The sequence below is a fragment of the Meleagris gallopavo genome, chromosome Z (genome assembly GCF_000146605.3).
Source record: "Meleagris gallopavo isolate NT-WF06-2002-E0010 breed Aviagen turkey brand Nicholas breeding stock chromosome Z, Turkey_5.1, whole genome shotgun sequence".
Lineage (NCBI taxonomy): Eukaryota > Metazoa > Chordata > Aves > Galliformes > Phasianidae > Meleagris > Meleagris gallopavo.
In genome coordinates, this window is record NC_015041.2 from 9,009,382 (window position 1) to 9,028,594 (window position 19,213).

General features: G+C 38.2%; 1 protein-coding gene across 3 annotated transcripts in view; it reads right to left on the minus strand.

The window, feature by feature from the left end:
- Positions 1-19,213, minus strand: part of ADAMTS12 (ADAM metallopeptidase with thrombospondin type 1 motif 12) — a 171,918-nt gene that overhangs the window by 25,022 nt on the left and 127,683 nt on the right. For all 3 annotated transcript variants that reach the window (XM_010725311.3, XM_019610350.2, XM_019610349.2), the window contains 4 exons: positions 19,077-19,197; positions 12,785-13,029; positions 11,743-11,884; positions 3,724-3,850 (listed from right to left, as the gene is read on the minus strand). In XM_010725311.3, the coding sequence (XP_010723613.2) occupies positions 3,724-3,850; positions 11,743-11,884; positions 12,785-13,029; positions 19,077-19,197 (635 nt within the window). The remainder of the gene's footprint in view (positions 1-3,723; positions 3,851-11,742; positions 11,885-12,784; positions 13,030-19,076; positions 19,198-19,213) is intronic.

Sequence of the window (19,213 nt, forward strand, 5' to 3'; positions counted from 1 at the left end):
ATCACATTAAAAGATGCTTGGCAAAGAAAAGGATGTGGGGAAGAAAACCAGTATATAGCTGATTGTGATGAGAATCTGAGATGAGTTGGCGGAAACTGAAACCTGATGGGCTTTATCTAACACTTGTCCCTACCTCTGGTTTCCATCATTACAGCAACTGGGAAGTTCTTAAATATTAATGCATCACATTGTCCCTGCAAAGCGATGGTGTTTTATCACCGTAGGCACGCATGGCACAGCACAGAAAGACTGTTAACTAACAAACCGTAAGATTTAGAGAACTAATCTGAGTGAGAACAAATTTTCCTGGGGCTCTCAAACTACAGAGTATTCACTAAATAGTGAAAATGCAACTTTGGTTGACTATCAGTTGCAGCTGGGAGCACTCAGCTTTTCCACAGTCCAAAAAGAAGCACCTGACAATGCACCCAAAAAATGAAGGGTATGCGCATAAGAGGAACTTGAGTCTGTAATAGTTAAAGCAGAGCCCAACAGCTATTTCTGCCTATGCACAGATGATGCTTACCGAATAAGGTTATGGATCTTGTTGAGACTTTGGAATCTATGTTTGCTATATGCATGCCTATGGGGTTGAATATTCAGTCAAACTTAAAGAAAGACCTTCTTGCACTATATATAGAATGTCAGGCACAGCAGATACTAACAGGGCAGTCATTTTTAGTCTGTTTATTATAATAAAAGCAGGATGTCTTGTTCTTATTGTGTTCCTTAACTGTTCTGCAAGAGGACAACACAGTAACAACAGATAAATTTGGACCCTGCAGGAGATCCTAAGTACTTCATCAAAATCTATTTATAATTCCTCTTTTCATACATATAGTCAAGTTAAGTAGTCTTAAGGCAATTTTCCTTATGGGGGGGAGAAAACATTCTGTTCAGAGCGTGAGAAGTTAAAATCTCTCTCTCCAAGTAATGTCTGTCAATTTTTATCACGAATACCTGTGGAGAAAAATCCCTGCCTACCGAAGAATTGTGTGGCAGGAAAACATATTCCATAGCACATAGTGGAAAACACAGTCACTCCTGCTAGGCAGAATCACTGAAGTTTCACATGAGCAGCTGTATCACCTTTTAACTCTCAACTGTTCAGCCATCTTTATTTTGTTCCTACCCAATACGTGGCACATATGTCTTGCAATATTTAAAATACTTGCATTGTTCCAGATTCTTTTAGTAGGAAGTGGAGGGAAAAACAAAACAAACAAACAAACAAACAAAAAACCAATAATCATGTTAAGACCTGGACTTTACAGAAGCCTGTCATTTAAACAGTTTACAATTAACTTCCTGAAAAGAATTAATGAGATAAAATCTGGTCTGTGCGAGTTACAAGCATTACTATAATGTTATTCTTTGCCTGTAGATACTCTTTGATACATTATTTGATGTTGAGTTAGGGTCTAGTAGCTAGTGATATAGTGGCACATGTATTATCAATGAGATATCACAGGTTAGAGGAGGATTGTGCAAGAGAACATCCTTGTGGTATCACACGGAATGTTCCCACAAAGATTCCGATTTGCTCTTGGGAAGGAACGGTATCATCTAGAGTTCCAGTCCTGAGGCTACTAACAAAAGGTTCCCAGCCATGCCATGTTCAATTACACTGTCCTCACCTAGCACATAATTTAGCCACGTCTGCAAAACTCTTGTTCTATAGTAGCTTCACATGAATTCTCAGTTATGCTATATTGTACTGTGTCAGACGGTTACATCATTCTCTACCATTCAGGTTTTCTTTAGAACCACCTAACTGAACTACCTTGAGAGCTTTCTTGCTTTTCAAACAGAGATGTATAACCCATCTGCCTGGGTTCAAGATGGCATGTATTCATGAAAAAGTAAATACCAGCTAAACCCCATGCTGGGAATACAGCCTGGATCAGAGACCAGATCTACTGAGTAAATGGCCTGAGAAGGGTGAATAAAAATCCACTCTGCCCTGTCAGCTCTTCCAGTGAAAGAGCAAGTGACCACCAGCAGAAGCCAGTGAAAGCCAGATTCAAAATAAATAAAATAATAGATTCATAGAACAAAATCATTTCGGTTGGAAAAGGCTTCCAAGATCATAAAGTCCAACTATTAAAATGAGTGTTTTTTCACATAGTAGGCAATAAAACTGTGGAACTTCTTGCCAAGGAAGTTGTGCAAGAACGAAGTTTTACAGGGTTGCAGGGCCAGTCTGAGCTATTACTGTGGAGATATATTTCTCTAGAAATGCCTTGAGTTAAAAGCATTTGGAAACTGGAAGCATATTAGACAGAGAGATAATTTATGCTTGCCTTGTCTGCTCCTCTTTAAGCATGCAGCTATAGGCCTGCTGAAAATCAGAGAAGGGGCTTGATCAAGGGGTTCCTTAATCAAACTACTATAGTCATACTTCTGTTAAGATAAAAATAAATAAATAGACTCTAGAAGTATACATTATATAGGTTTTCTGCACTGAAGATAGCAGAATTGTCAGTATTTTGCAGTGCTCAGAAATGTAACTGGCCCTTTTCTCTGCAGAGCATGATAAGTTTGAGAAACATGATTCAGATGGGCAACGAACAAGAGCTTTTCCGCCTAGTTCACATGCAGTATAATTCCATAATCTGTGTAATGCTGGAAAAATTCTCCTCTCTCACCTTCATGAGCATCCCTAAATAATGCAACTGCTTCGAATAAATGGGATAACTTGAGCTCACTTGAAATTTTGAAATAAATATCAAGTTTATACATGTTATAAATACAAAGCATCACACTCACACTAACAGGTAGGTTCGGCTCTTACGTAGTCAAATAGCTGCTAAGTTTGATCTATTGTCTATTTCTATTTCCTTGCAATCTATGGAGAATTATGAGATGTTCGTAGTTCATACTTTTAGAAGTCATTTATAGAGGTTGTATCTTGAAAGATGTAATTCCCAAAGAAAATACCACACAATCTTATGATGATATTTGGAAATGATTAATAAAACCAACAACCACACAATTTGCTACAGTAAAGCTTCATGAAAATTGCTGCTGACAAATATAGCATGAAATACTTTAAGGGAATAACTGCAATGACTTTGATCCTGAGTTAACTAAATTAGTAGGTAAGGAGTTGCATAAGACTTGCATAAGACTTGTATATGTAATGCAAAGGGACCTGGACAAACTTAAGCAGTGTGCCCACAGAAACCTAGTGAGATTCAACGAGACTAAGTGCAAGGTACTGCACTTGGGTTGGGACAATCCCAGATTCATGTACAGACTAGGAGAACTCTTTTGAGGGAGGTTGGAACTGGTTGGTTTGAGATCCCTTCCAACACAAGCCATTCTATGATCCTATACCATTGTGGACATCATCATAAAGGATTTCCAAAGACAATAAAAGACAAATGTAGGACGTGTCAGTACCTAAAGAAAAAAAAATAAAATAAATACTGACTATAGCGAAAAACACAGAGTACACATATACTCTGCACCACTGATGCCTTCCAGCAAATCTGTGCCTTTCTTACAGCCACAGGCTACTATCACCTGAAAATATTTACTGCGGTTAATTAGCTCACTCTTCATTTGACCACTACTGGGTTTCTGACACCTTTGCTCTGGAACACTTGGAAGCTATCTTTATGGCAGGCTGTAGATGCCACACTAATCTGATACTAGAACCAATATATTCTTTTGAATGACTCTTAGTTAAGATTACAAGGGCCTTCAAAGTAATGGTACCTTGGTGGACAATCCTTTTCGTAGCACTTCTTCTGTCGTCCATTTGGCTGTGTGGCTGGGTCACAGAAGGAGTTCTTGATCGCTCCACCTCCCTTCCGCATGCAGTGGGCAATCTGGCGACGCACCCCTGTAAGAGAAAGACAAAACAGGAAAAGTAATCCCTGTAGACCAGGGACAAACTGTAGAAGTCCTCCAGCATGAGATCTACACACTATCTACACACCACATCCTAGAATACAGAAAGAGCCGTGTGATGTTTTCAGGAGTAGAAGTCAGTTCTGTTGTATGTCTGAGCTAAATCAGGTACGTGTGTCCTTCAGTCAAGCTGAAAGGGAGTTATGCAGAGCTCTGGTGAACCAGTTAGCTGAATGTACATACTAGAAGGAACTTATTCCAGTGAAGTTCTCGGTCTCAGAAAGGATACTTATACCCCTGAAATCAGTTGAGTTTAAAGAGCTGTGAATGATTTTTTTTAATTTCTCACAGAGAAGAGACAACAGGGCAGCAGGAGACTATTCACAGCATGTGGATTATTACTGATCTTTGTTCTTGTGGAACAGGCAATTATACAGAAAACAAACCAGAACGTTTCACCTATGTTAACCCTATGATTGCTAATGCTGAATTCTGCTTTTTAAAAGTTTTAAAAATGATTCAAATCTTGACCTAAAACAATGACATCATAATACAAAGGAGAAAATCTGTTTTCCAAATATCTGATGCACAGCAGACAGGAGCAAATCACTGTAACGGAGAGAGATTCCATATGTACACTATAGGTTATTTTTTAGCAGCTTCAGTCACATAAACTCTTGCTCACTGAAGAGAAAAAAAACAGAAACAAAATACTGCATTATCCCAGTGCGAACCTAAAGAAAAACATGTTCCAGAAGAGTTCTGCAATAATTTGATGTTGGTTCTGTGCTGCAAATCCAGACAAATGTCTGGGATAAACATGATTGAAGAAATCTTGTTTGCTCACTGCATTAACTGTGCCATTTATTCATAGCAATTTATATGCAGATGTTACGGCACTATTTCAGTGAGTTTCATCCCTCTCCTGGGAAGAAATGGGCTTAGTAGCACTATTACTACGTGTCAGAGGTAAATGTTATGTATTTTGTGATATATATAAGAAACCAAGCTTTTCCTTTTCTCTTATCTCCCAGTAATGAGCGTGGGAATCTATCCAGAAGAAAAGAAGAGAAATTCAGATACAGTGCTGCTTGAGAAAACATGAAAATATTCCTCTATGCCTAAATCTAATATTAAGAAATCCAAAGCTACTATAGGAGGTAATTCTTCTTAGAAAAACTGAGCATGGCATGTAGATACGAAAGGGAAGGTTATGGTCAGACATCACTGAAAAAAGCCTTCACAACAAGAAGTCTTCTATGCATATCTGGATTATTCCATAGAAACAGACAGAAACCCTTAGTTTCTATGGATAGCAACCTAAGATTTCAGGTATATGATACTTTAAAAAGTGGTGCAGCTTCTACAGAGCCTTCAGACATGTGACTAGGATCTATGCAACAACTCAATACATTGAGTCTCCACCATTCATACAAAGGAGTTGATTTTAGAATAGAATAGTTCAGTTGGAAGGGACCTCTAAATCCATTTAACAGCATCTAGTTCAGAACGAGAACTGGTTTCATCTAGAAGAGAGTACTAGGGGGACTGCAGCCTATGCTTCTGCTAATATTCTTTTTGCTGAGGCATTCAAGTTTTAGGGTATATAACATGGCAGCAGCTATACGGCAGCACGGCCATCTTGCTGCAATGTGGTTGCACATGGCTCTCCTCTTTTCTGGGGACTTCAACAAACAGAAAGCTGTTTGGTCCAGTGCAGGACTTTCAGGGAGCAAAGTCCTGTTTTATGCTATGAAAAACGTAAGTGGAATAGTAAGCAGCCTTCATACTAATGGTAAACAATGGATTTCACAGAAATACAACTCTGATCCTTTCAAAATTATGATATGATGCTGCTACAAATGCAAATTAAGCAAGAGAACTCCTCTTTTGCTTCAATAAATTTTTAATGTCGTTTCAGCTGCTGTAATTCACTTTAAAACAGCTATAAACCTTAGCAGAAATACTGCTTTGAGGCTGTACGTTCTCATAAAACATTTGTTGATCACTGGCATCAATAAACTTAATTCACACAAACAAAATTTTTAGTGTGGAAGTTACATGAATTTATATTGTAGTTTCAAAATCTGGTAAATTCAAAGATGAGTACATATGTTTAAAGAAGCAATAAATGCTTTTTTTTTTCCCATCAGGACTATATACCATTCAGTTACAAAGTTGAAAAGAATTCTATATGCTTGTACAGATGCACACACATTTTCTTAGAAGTCATCTTAAAAATACAGTGGTCAATAAAGCTGTGGAAAGAAAGGAACATTGTGTGTAGTTTTATTACATTTTTCCAAGGTTTTCAGCTGGTCTAGGAAATGAGATAGAAAAAGAAAGTTGGACTGCGAATGGTACATAAAACTAGCTTACATTTGCCTAAACAGACATTTTATGCTTCCTAAACCTCATTATTCTATTGAATGTTCTCATCATCTTTGATTTTCTATGTCACTCTAAAAACATTATTACCATTTTTATGATTAGATGGAATACAATAGATATCGGTAGGTAGTTGATTTTTCTTAACTTTTTTTTTAATCTTCAGCAAGTTGAACTAGAAAGCTGTAACTGTAAAGATACATGGGTCCCCTTGAAAATAATGACGTCTATTTATTTCCATGGAAATTACAATAACAACAAGGACAAAAACTGGCACAGAAAACTAGTTGCCTTACTTTCGACTCTGCTCTACCAAATATTTACACATGTCTTAATTTCACTCCCTCAACTCAGAAAGCACTTCCACCTCTCCTAGGCTTCAACCCTAATACTGAACTTCTTAGATGGGAGGTAGAAATTTCCCCCAGGTAAAAATGGTACCCACTGAAAAAACAGTTGGGCTTGAAGGGATTTTAAAAAAGAGTAGACACTTGTTAAAAGAACAGCTATGACAAGGAAGTTGGAACTGGATGATCTTTGAGGTTCCTTTCAACCCAACCCATTCTGTGAAAGTCCAGTTTTATGTTCAGGCATGTTTAAAACTGTGAATGACGAAACTGAAGGTCCTGCATTCCCAGAAGCATATGGACAAAGTATGCATACAAAAAAGCATAGTAAGAGGCATTTGTGTGAACATGGAATGGAATGGAATTTTCACTGTTGTGCGACAAATCAAATAGTCTGCATTGGACTTCACTTTGGTACTTGAATGAACAAACTACATCCCATGCAAGCACAGATCACGTACACAATACAATAAAACCGCCTTCGCATTCTTGGCATTATAAAACTTAGACCCATGATCTTGAAGTAAAACACTGTGACTGTTGTTTTCTCAATCTCAGTGCTGCAAGTTTAGTAGTACATTTCAGTTCAGGAACACCTGGAGGTAATTTTTCAAAATAGACCTGATAGCAGTTGTGAAGGATTTAGAGAGCACAAAGCAATTAACCCCTAAAAAAATCTCACAATTAAGTCTTTCTGAAAAGCTTTGAAACTTTGCCAATCACTGGCGTTATCTATGAAGGAGTAGATTTTGAAGTTGCCTAATATTCTCCCTCAGTTGCAGCTGTGCTGTATTTTTTGCTTCTCGTTACATTCTGCGCCACTCAAAACTAGTCCTACAAAACATCATTCCATTTCAAACAGGACAAGGGGATTTTGCTTATAGTCTCTAATTGACCATTATTTTAAGAAACAACAATGGGTAGTCATTCTAGAAAAATACTTAGTGAGGCATTTAAATTAATTGTCCTATAAAAGAAGCTTAAAGGCTTTATATGCTATCTGGCTAGACAGCAGTCTCTGGAGGGACAGCCCACTTGGTCAGAGGGTTGCTGTGTGCAACTCAAGTTTGATTGTGCAACAGTCTGCAGGATGCCTTCTGTAATGAACAGATCCCTACAGCAAGGCAATTCTATATAAAGCAAAAGAATCTGCAGCAACGACTGAGCAAAGCTCATGATTTTTACTGTAAATGATGGCCATAAGAGTTTGTCATGAAATGAAATTACTGGACTATTTTCTACACTACATATATAGGTATTGTCATGCATTCTCCTTTCCCCTGCAAACAGTATTAGCTATCTTTGCTACAGAAAACATCCATTTTTCAGACAACATTATTCTCTGCTAAATGACTATATTGTTCACAAGCCAGATGAACTCGCTCTTTGAGGCTACAAGACATATAAGCATGTGAAGGAGATGATGGAAAACATAAGCACATGTACTTCTTCTTTATCACAGCGCCAGTGGAGTTGGAGAAGGACATAAGCCAGGGCACAGAAATATATGTGGCACAACCTTAAGGTGAGGAATATAGGAAAATGCCTGTAAGGAGTTGACCTGAGGTTATTCTGTGAAGGCAAAGCCTAATTCTATGAATACATTATGCATCATTGGAAATTTCCCTTAGAGTAGGAGGTAAAACTGTGGTTTTTTTCTTCTAGATAGAAGAGGCTTTCCTGGACCAGCCTGCTCCTCTGTATATTGTCCCATTTGCTACTCCCTAATTTTGTTTTCTTCTTTTGGCTATGGAAAGCGTGATTTCATTGTCCTGATCTCTGTGGCTACAAAAGGCCGAAGAGCTCTTGGATTTATCACTGTCGTATTGACCAATCTTAATGTGAGGCCTACAATGAATCTTTACGCAGGTCCAGGTTTGCCAGGAGAAGAAAAATCTCTAGGTAAGAATCAATTTCTCTCACTGGCTATGTCAGTCAGTTTTCAGTAATTCAGCTTTCTTGGCCTCCCCTTCAAACCTGAAAAGCAACTAGTTCATTATTTACCAAATGATGAATGAAAAAGTACTTCAAGGTTATTTCATTATCACATTTAATCTAAACAAATGCAACTTATTTTTTTAATCTTGACCCCCCTTGAAGGTTTGTCTTCAGTAGAGTTGTCATGCGCTGTACTGATAACAGAAGATTATCTTCTTACCTACTTCAACACACTTTACGTTAGAAGCCTTAAGAAAATATTTTAATGCCTGAGATTTGGCACAGCAGGTTTGTTACTGCCAATGGCACTAAGTGCTGGTTCTAAACAGCCTGTACATTCAGATAAAATCAATCTCATTATTTAAACCTAGGGGGAAGTTCTGCAGAAGTTAGGGAAATACGCTGATTAATGCAGCAACACTGGGAACATTAAGTCCTGTCTTTATTTTGCCTCTTGGTTTCGAGCTGAGCTCAAGAGGAACAAATACAGTAATGTGCAACCGTGAGAATTACTAGTTCTACATAAACATTTACTACCATGCCCATTCCTTGCTAAATGAGGCAAGACTTCAGAGTTTACAAACTTCTTTGCAGATGGACCATTAACATTTTCCAAATACTCTTTCTTCTGTGGCTGTGCAGCTGAGCTCCAGGTTTTGTTGTTAATGTGCAGGGTTACATCGACATAAGCAGAGCTCAAACTCTTGTGGAGCCTAGTAGGGCGACAGCTAGCTCAGAGTCCCTACCAACAGCACGACTGGTTCACATTCAGGCACCCAAGAGCACAGTCAAATTAAGCATAGGGTACCTGCAGAGAAATGCAAACAGACTGTAATCTCAGAACTCTGTCTCCCTAGCTCAAAAAAGACAAGGATCTCATAGAAAAAGTCCAGTGGGAGGCCATAAAGATGGTTGAGGATCTGGAGCATCTGCCATATGAAGACAGGCTGAGTAACCTGGATCTGTTCAGCCTCAGGAAAAGAAGATGGACAGAGCATCTGATAGATGTTTATAAATATCTAAAGAGAGATGGGAGGCAAATGGATAAGGCCAGGCTCTTTTCTTGATGGTGCACAGTGGTAGGACAAGGATTAATGGCCTAAAACTTGTACATAGGAAGTTCCATACTAACATGATGAAGAACTTATTTACAATAAGGGTGATGGAGCACTGGAACAGGCTGCCCAGAGAGGCTGTGGAGTCTCTTTCTATGGAGATACTAAAGACCTGGCTGGATGTCTACCTGTGCAACCTACTGTGTGTACCAGCTTTAGCAGGGGGATTGGCCTCAATCTCTTGAGGTCACTTCCAAATGTTGTGATTCTGTATATTTTCCCTTGTTCAAGCAATGAATTTAAGCTCTATGGTAAGCTTTCCCTTTTTCATTGGGTAGGGAGTAAGTAAGTGACAATACCCTGACTTCATCACTTACTAGCAGATTACACCTTCCTTCAAGTCTGTTTTGTGATTTTTAGAAGTGTATGTATCTAGAGGGAAAGAGAAAAAAAGATTTATTTATTCCTTTTATCTTGTCCTTGAATGAATATGGAGAACGGAGTAGGTTTCCATGCTTTCATACTGTGATGTACCTCACAGTATCCCTGCAGAGTCATATGAAGAAGTTCACAGTGCTACATGAAATGTTTCATTTCTACCTATGCCAAGAACAGGCCCACAAGCTTAAGAAGTATTTATTAAGAAGCCAAAGATGGTAAAGGGGGAAGCTACTTATTAAATAAAAACTGAAAAAAAACCCCATATCCTGCAGTCTTCTGTTTAAATAATCATGCTGTAGTTAGAAATCAAAGCCAAATCACACAATTCTTTAGCCAGAAGGTAGTACACAGGATTATAATTTACTTAGTAGGAAACACTTCTGGGAAAAGTGAAGCAGATGTTGAATAAAAAGATAATAATCAGTCTAATTTCACTTTTCCTCCCTCTTTTTGTTATCATGACAATTGTTACATTAAACATCAACCACAAGTACATAGAAGAACTAAAACATGCAGCATGCCATTGAGCAAAGCATTTGTTTTAAGTAGCTAAAGAAAAAGATTTATTTTGCTAACAAGAAAGCCCATGGTGTTCTGTGGTGAGAAGCTCTTTTCTCAAAAACAAAACAAAACCCCACATATATACATAAAAATTTGCACTTAAAAGCAAACATCAATACATATTTATACACACATAAACATATTAATATAGGAAAGTTTTTGGGGATGGAGTAATCTGTTAATCTTCTAGAACTAAAGCTATTCAATGCTCTTTTTTCCAAATCCTTGAAAAATACATTCTTTCAGTGTCCTTCATGACACTTCATGACAGGAAGGATTTAAAAACCGTTACTAGTATAACCACTATTGTTGTCATATCAGCAACTGGATTTGTTAAGAAATTTGTCTTTACTTTCAAGAAAAAGAAAAAGAAACCAACAATGATCACATACTCCAAGCAAAACCCAGGCATTAGAAAGATAAAAGACCCATTTCACATCAGTTATCCAACGGCTATAACATCAACAGTGTACTGTTGTAGTTTAATGTACTGTCCTATACCTTAAAGAAAGTTTTCCTGCTAGCATTTTCTCTTACCAAAGGCAATCTTCTAGACCTGTTGTTAGCATTTCATAGTTGTCCCTCTACACAATTGTCCAGCTTAATGCACCACACAGAACTACAATACAAATGGAATTGTTCCATTGTATTGAGAGTGGCAAAGATATACAAGTTTCAAGATCGATTGAAATATATACTGCAAAATGCATGAAAGTATTTTTTGCTTTTTGGACAGAAATGAAGGCTAGTTTTTGTATTTAACATATCTGAGTTTAGAACACCCACACAAAGAAACAAGAGTAGGTTACAAATCAGTACCTCTGGGAAGTAGGATTATTACAGGTAATTCTGAAAGTGCAAGGAAAAAGAAATCTAGATTTTCCAGTTTGGCTCATGGACACTGAGAATTTCAGGGCAGGTACTGAAATGCTCATAGACACTGAGCATTTCAGGGCAGGTACTACAAATATTTTCTCATCTTAAATAGGTTTGTTATCTTATTTTAAAGCTAAAATAAATTCTTACATATAAGTTCTCTAGCCAAATGCATGTAAGAACCTTACCTCTTAAAGAAACAGAAATGACAGAAATGGTCTAGGTCATTTCAAGGAAAGTAACAAAGACAATAGTAGAAAAAGGAAATATGGAATTACCTCTTCCACAGGTAACAGTGCAGGCTGTCCACTCTCCATATTGCCAAAAATACTCTGGCTCTCCAATCTCATTCTCGTGATTTTCTTCTTTACGAACAGTATATTCATACTTGATTCCAGGATTAGTCTCTTGAAAAAGTAGCTGGAAAAACAGTACAGCTCATTTAATTATTTATCATTATTATAACCTTCTAGCCCAAAGCTTTTGAAGTATGACAGCAAAACAAAACAAAACAAAACACCAAAACCAGCAGGTTTAAAAGCAACCTATTTTGGAGCCTACTACCCATTCCGAAATACAGACTGGCAAACCTTTCATTTGTTTGCTGACAGTGGCGGACTTCTTTTTAAGACACAACCATTTGTCATGCAGTTTTGAAAGCTCATGTGTAAGTGGGCCAACAAAACTGGTATCCTATTGACCATAAGATAATGCAAAGTCCATTCAAGGCTCTGATTAAAAGCTACTGCCTGTATACCTTACCATTACTTACTGCCTTACCATTATAAATGGTAATTATCCTACCCATATATAACAACTGTTAAAAAATATCCAGTAGGTCAGAAAACTAGAGATTTTATTGAGATACTACCTTATTATTATTTTTCACCATTTCCAGATTAAGAAGGAAAATTCCAAGTAAGTAGAATCACACATGAGTATCACCATTTGGCTGATAGGATGGGGGTAAGAGAATCTTCAGGGAATAAACTACTGAGGCAATGAACTTCTCCTCTTCCTCCTAAATGGTTTCATTGGATTTGATTTCTGACGGTGACAACTGAATACCCACTACATGGATCCTCTCCCATGGCCATAATCAAACTATGACACAAGACATACATATTTTCAGGTAGAATGAACTGCTTTCTCAAGCAACATACTGCTTTCCAAAATAGCTCAAATGATTTTTTAAAGATAGGATGCTAGTAGAGCAGTCTATATAAAAATATACATACTTTTCCAGCCTCAGTTTCAAAGTCTTCACACATTCAGCTACTATCCAAACCCAATGGGCTCTGTTAGAGATCTTCTACTTACTTGAATCCATATTGATTCATTGGTGGGTCCCGGAGCTGTCAGATTTTCTAGATCACCTGTCCTGTCATACTGAAATATTGTTCCTGCTACTTTGTATTCACCATTCCACTGGATGATAAAACCTCCATTCAGGTAATATTTTTCTGGATCTTTACTTCGCACTGCAAGGAAATTGCCTGCTTCTGCAACTTCTGTGACTCTGATACCCCTTGCACCTTTTGGAATTAACCCAATATCAACATATCCTAAGAGAGAAAAAACAAATACATGGAGGTAAACAAGAAAAATGTCACCACAGTTTATTTAAGATGTTTTAAAACAACTAGATTCACTTGGAAAAAAATAACACATATATATTTATATATATGTATATATATATATATATGTAAGTGCTCCCATGGAGCTTTTCATTTACATATTTATATATTCTTTTCATTTAATTAATGGTGGGACTTTCCAACCCAGATTTTCCAATATTAGTTAGAGAATATGCACTATGTTTCAGCAATTATAGCGGCATTTAGAAAGGATATGGATGTGAATGCTTTTCTGAGCTGTGCCACATGATCTGCATCTCTGCAACCGTGCCCGAGGGCTCCGGCACACTGTAACCATGAGTAATCTGGAAAAAGACTAGGGGGTCTTTTTTAAGAACCTGTTGTAGTAAAGGTTTTTTAATTTGTAATGAACATTTTCATCTGTCGTCAGTGGATATAAATGATTTCATAATCCTTAAGTTTGAAGTGATTCAAGTTCTCCAGGACTGTTTCCCTCAGACAAACTAGCTATATAAAACATGAAAGCCATTCATGTGCAAAATCATCAGTAAGAAGGGGTCCTCAGTTGGTGTGTAAAGAATGAAGTCAGAACACCTGCTGGAGAGTTTTGTTTGTGCACAGGAGGAGTGAGGCTCAGTGATTCTCACTCTAGAGAGAACTACAATTGCTATTAAAAGAAAAACGTAAAACAGAAAATTCACATACAAATTTGAACACAAACTCAAATAGCTTTCTTGATGTTGCTCCTGGCTGAGTTTTACAAATTGGAACGATGACAAGCTCTACAAGCAGATACCCTTGGAATGTAAACTGCAGAAGTTTGTTTGCAGTGTAGGTATGTAGTTCCTCATCACACCCAGCTGTTGTCACAAATTAAATTCTGAGAATCACATCCTCGTCACCTGTCTTGTGAAGTAAACTGATCAGCTTTGATTACACAGGCATAAGCCATACTAAACTTCAGAATCAGTGGTACACTTAAAGTGCTGGACAACTTCAGTTAAGTTACAGCTGGTAGCTCTTTCGCACGGTAACAAGTACAGGCACTACTGACATATGTTGCCCATGGGAAAATAAAACAAAACATAAAGCCACTAAAAAAAAAATTCAAATAAATTAAAATATCCACCCATCCATGTCCCTCATTTCTCCACCGCCTCCCCTTTCCCTCTCCCCCCAAAAAACCCAACAACCTACAACCATAAAGAAAACCAAAAAACAAAAATCCACAACCAAATAAAAAAAGCATCTGTCTACTTCAATCTCTTTGTAATTAAAAGAAACATAATGTTAAACAGATATTGTTTTCTGGATGACACCTTTTGCGTATTTCTGAGATTAGCTATGGAAACTGAAATGTTTCAGTCTTTCACACGTGAAGGGTATAACAAAATTTGGAAGATTACTAAACAACTAGATTGTTATAGGAAACCAGAGCATTGTAAGAAACTAAGGTCTAATGACTTTCCCAAATGTTGTATTTATTTAGTGAAATCGAGATGTGTTATAAGCAGTGTGTGACTGTACGGCTAAAGACTTGATTAGAAGACATGCTCACATGGGCCAAATTAAATTTTATGCATGCAAAAATTTTATTGTTTAATTTTCTGAGAGCTTGGCTTGGCAACCTCGGTGTCCTTTTTCCAGCAGGTTTTTTTCCAGATGTAATTTGAATAACATTTGTTCAAAATATAAAATATAAAAACATTATATGTAATTTTCTTTCTGTTGTTAACTTTAAAAAGTCTGTACCCTGTCAAGTTTTTGCATAATTATTTCTGTCTGAATCACTTACACTTGCATATAGACCTGATTTTAAATATATTTCAGCTGTCTGATAGGTGTTAACCCTCCCTAAATTATCTCTTGGATTCCCAGAACGTCAGTTTAATTCCCAGTGAATTTTATCTGCTTTTAAAAGCAATGGTAATCAGGACTAAGCTTTCAATTTTATCAGGCAGCACCATATACATTTTTTTTTGTTCGTTTAAAAATGGTGTAGGTGGTGTTTATATAATTATTCCTGGATATATGATTCCACCTGTCAAGATTATCTAGAGATGTGAGATTCAATAACAGTCGAAATGTCAGCTGGCTAACCTACATACTGCATTCATTAAAATCTGCTGCATTCATGTTGTCGGTGCTGTCATATGCCTGTGCAGTGGCAGCTCTCAGGCGCTATTAATCTTTCAATTTTTAACAAAAGTTAAATCTATATCTTCCTAATCACGGGAAGAGTATATGAATAAATTCATATCGCTACTGGGGCTGAATAGCTTGTTTCTCTTTTCCCTTTGTTGTAAGTCAGAAGAAATTTCACCAAAGTACTTAGCATAATACTGCAGATCAGATCACAATCGTCCTATTTCTCATACCAGCTCCATCCTGCTCTCCAGCTTGTCATATATGTGAGTTTCTTACTTTAAAATGAAAGTTCCTGAAGCACGATTTTCCTCTAAGCCAAGCTCTTAGGTACTATCACAAAAATATACATGGAACAGCACAGGCTTCCTGTGGCAAATCAGGTTTGCAGATCAAAGTACAGTTGCATGCAGCCTTTCCATGGAATAGAAGGAGCACTGCAGTGTGTAATGGTAATGGGGAAAAAATTAAAGCCTAAAGACAATCTCTGAAGTGAGGATGCAGGAGAACTTCCAATCTCTCAGATTCCTATCTGCATCTCAAGCGTGTATCAGGCCTCTGTGTGCACTTGGGCAGCAAGGGACTGTGCAAAGTGTTGAATCAGTTCCAATCAGGTTGTTTACAGGGTGTCAGAACCAAAATAAACCTGTGGGTTAAAGTGAATGCAGTCACATTTCCTCATTTGCTTGTCAGTTCAGGAAAATTCAGTCCTTCATAGGGCCTAGCTCTGCCTTCTGCCTGGCGGAATCAGATTTCTCTTCATCCCTGTTGCACAATCCCTCTTTTTTTGATTTTTAAGATTTAAAGGTTCCTAATGAAAAATTGAAAATTATTTTCCCCTACACACAATGAAGAGAGAAGGCAGAACAAATCTCTATCCTTCTGACCACCACCCTGTCCCTAGCCACTCCTTTCCCTTTTCAAAAGATTCCTTTGTTTGAACTGCAAAACTTCCTTTTTGTTAGTCTATTTAATCCTCATTCTGCCTGCCACAGTCATAAACCCATTATTTGCAACTCAGCCTTTCTACTACCCTAACACTTTTCCCATCAAGAAGCAGCATTTATTCTCTTTCCATTATCTGCATGCATGGTAAATGTTCTGTGCATAGTAATATTCCTCTGCAGCCAATGTGAGTAACAACAGAGATTTAGAATCATAGTATCATAGAATTGCTCAGGTTGGAAAAGACCTTAAAGATCATGAAGTCTAATTGCAACCTAACCATAGTACCCTAAAACTGCCCTCTGCTAAATCAGGTCTCTGTCTCTGAGCACCACATCCAAATGGTTTTAAACACATTCAAGGATGGTGACTCAGCACCTTCCCTCTGGAGCCTATTCCAGTGCTTAACAACCCTTTCTGTAAAGAAGTTTTTCCTGATATTCAACCTAAACCTCCCCTGGCGCAACTTGAGGTCATTTCCCCTCGTCCTGTCACCAATGAAAACCCCACTCTTGCTGTAAGCACCTTTCAGGTATTTGAAGAGAGCAGTAAGGTCTCCCCTCAGCATCCTCTTCCCCGGACTAAACGGCCCTAGTTCCTTCAATCGCTCCTCGTATGGTATATTATCCATATTTACCTCTCTTTAAAATACTCTGATGTTCAATAAGGCCAAGTGCAGGGTGCTGCACTTGGGTTGGAGCAATCCCAACTATTTATACAAACTGGGGGAAGATCTCCTTGAGAGCAGCCCTGTGGAGTAAGGACTTGGGGGTCCTGGTGGATGAGAAGCTGGACATGAGCCAGCAGTGTGTGCTTGCAGCCTGGAAAGCCATCTGTGTTCAGGGCTGCATTAAAAAAGGGATGGCCAGCAGGGAGAGGGAGGTGATTGTCCCCCTCTACTCGGCTCTTGTGAGGCCCCACAGTACTGCGTCCAGGCCGGGGCCCCCAGTGCAGGAAGGACATGGAGCTCTTGGAACGAGTCCAGAGGAGGGCCACTAAGATGGGCCTCCTCTCCTTCACCTCTCCTGTGAAGGAAAGTTGAGGGAACTGGGGTTGTTTAGCTTGGAGAAGAGAAGGCTCCGGGGAGACCTCATTGTGGCCTTCCAGTACTTAAAGGGAACATATAAACAGGAGGAAGAACGGCTGTTTACAAGGGTGGATAGTGATAGAGGAAGGGGGAATGATTTTAAACTGAAACAGGGAAGGTTTAGGTTAGATATTAGGAGGAAGTTTTTCATGCAGAGGTTGGTGACACACTGGAACAGGTTGCCCAAGGAGGTTGTGGATGCCCCCATCCCTGGAGGCATTCAAGGCCAGGCTGGATGTGGCTCTGGACAGTCTGGTCTGGTGGTTGGTGACCCTGCACATAGCAGGGGGTTGAAACTCAACCTTTTCAACACAGGCCATTCTATGATTCTATGATCAATCACAGAAAAACTTGTGAGTGCCCCAGCCCAGATCCTGCTTACACTTCAAGCTTTCTACTCTAAGAGTGCAGCTGGGGCAGCTTAACTGACTTGCTAATGAATCTCCTGAAAACAATGTGGACTGAATACTGGCAACTATCAACAGCTGAGACCATTTGTGCAAAATCAGAATTCTGATTTGTTTTTCATCACAAAAATCTAATGGAACCCCTTATGCTGATAAAACTGTCTCTCCTGCAGCTGTGTTTGGAGATTAGAATATTTAGCCTTGCTTTATACTTCCCTGTGCCACTGAACTTTCAAAAAAACCTCAATTTTTCCTTCTCAGTTGATAGCAGTACATATCCTGAGCTTTGGTCCAGTTTCATTACCTGCAATGAATTTATGACCCTGAAATCACTGTATTTGCATAAACTGTTCAGTAGACACACAGCTATTAATCTTTTCTGTAAGACAGAATGTCATAATACTTGTAAATCAGAGTTAAGAATAAGCCAGATGTTGTGAGCATCAGTAAGGGCCATACATTGCCTTAAAAGCTGAAGAGCCTGCCAACCTCTGCCTTTCCTGACACATTTTCTTATTTTCTGCAATAGAAGTAGAAGGGAAAGTAGAATGGAACAAGTAGAAGGAAAGAATCTACAGAAGCAATCTAATTTTTTACTTTATCTAAAATGATGAAATAATTTACTTAACATTCAATACACACACATACAATCTGCATGGTTGCAGTCATCTTCAAGTTTTATTGGTGGGATTCAGATTTGGAGGGGTATGGAAGGAGCATATCTAACAGCACAGTGAGAAAAAAAAATATTGAAAGTGCTTTTCCCCAAAATTGTAAATTGTAAATTATTTGCACAAATAATATTTTATTAGTTTTAGTTCCCACTCCCTCTTCAATTTCAGACTTTTTGGCACCAATTCATCCCACACAAGGCAACTTAAGGACTGCATGTCTCACTGCCATTGGTGAAGAAGGGCTCAGACCTTGAAGTTCTGATGCAAACCTTTGTAGCATTGCACTTTTTTTTCCACTTTTCCAGCCCAGAGGACTACTGCAGAAACTTCTACAGCAAACAGATGTGCAAAATTCTTCACAAGGAAGAAGCTGTACATGGTCACTAAAGCCAATGCTATCGAATTTAGGACTCTTTGAAATACGTGGTCCAGTGTTTCATGAGTGCTTTACTTCATCTAGAGATGCAGTTAATATTTTCCAAGGGCATTAATTACACTTTCTTTTTGAGTTTTTGTCAATATCAATGTAAATTGCACAGGACCTGTTAGTTTCTGACATCATTTTTATCAGATAAAGTGAACTTAAAAAACAGTTCACCAATCTTTTCAGGCACACACAAGATTACTTGTGAAACATCCTTTTGGTATTTCCTATACAGACTGGTCATTCAGTTCAAATGAAAACCATTTCTTAAGCCTTTTTATGTGGATAAAAACTTCATCAATAGAAGAGTTTAAGTAAAGAACCCAATTTACCAAATCCTTCACTTTGATTAAATGTCATTTTTACTGTATGACAGGCAGAGCCATCTCCCAAGCAAACTCCACACTGGTCTTCAGTGGCATTGGAATTTATCTCATAATCACAGCCAACAGCCTAAGGGAGGGAAAAA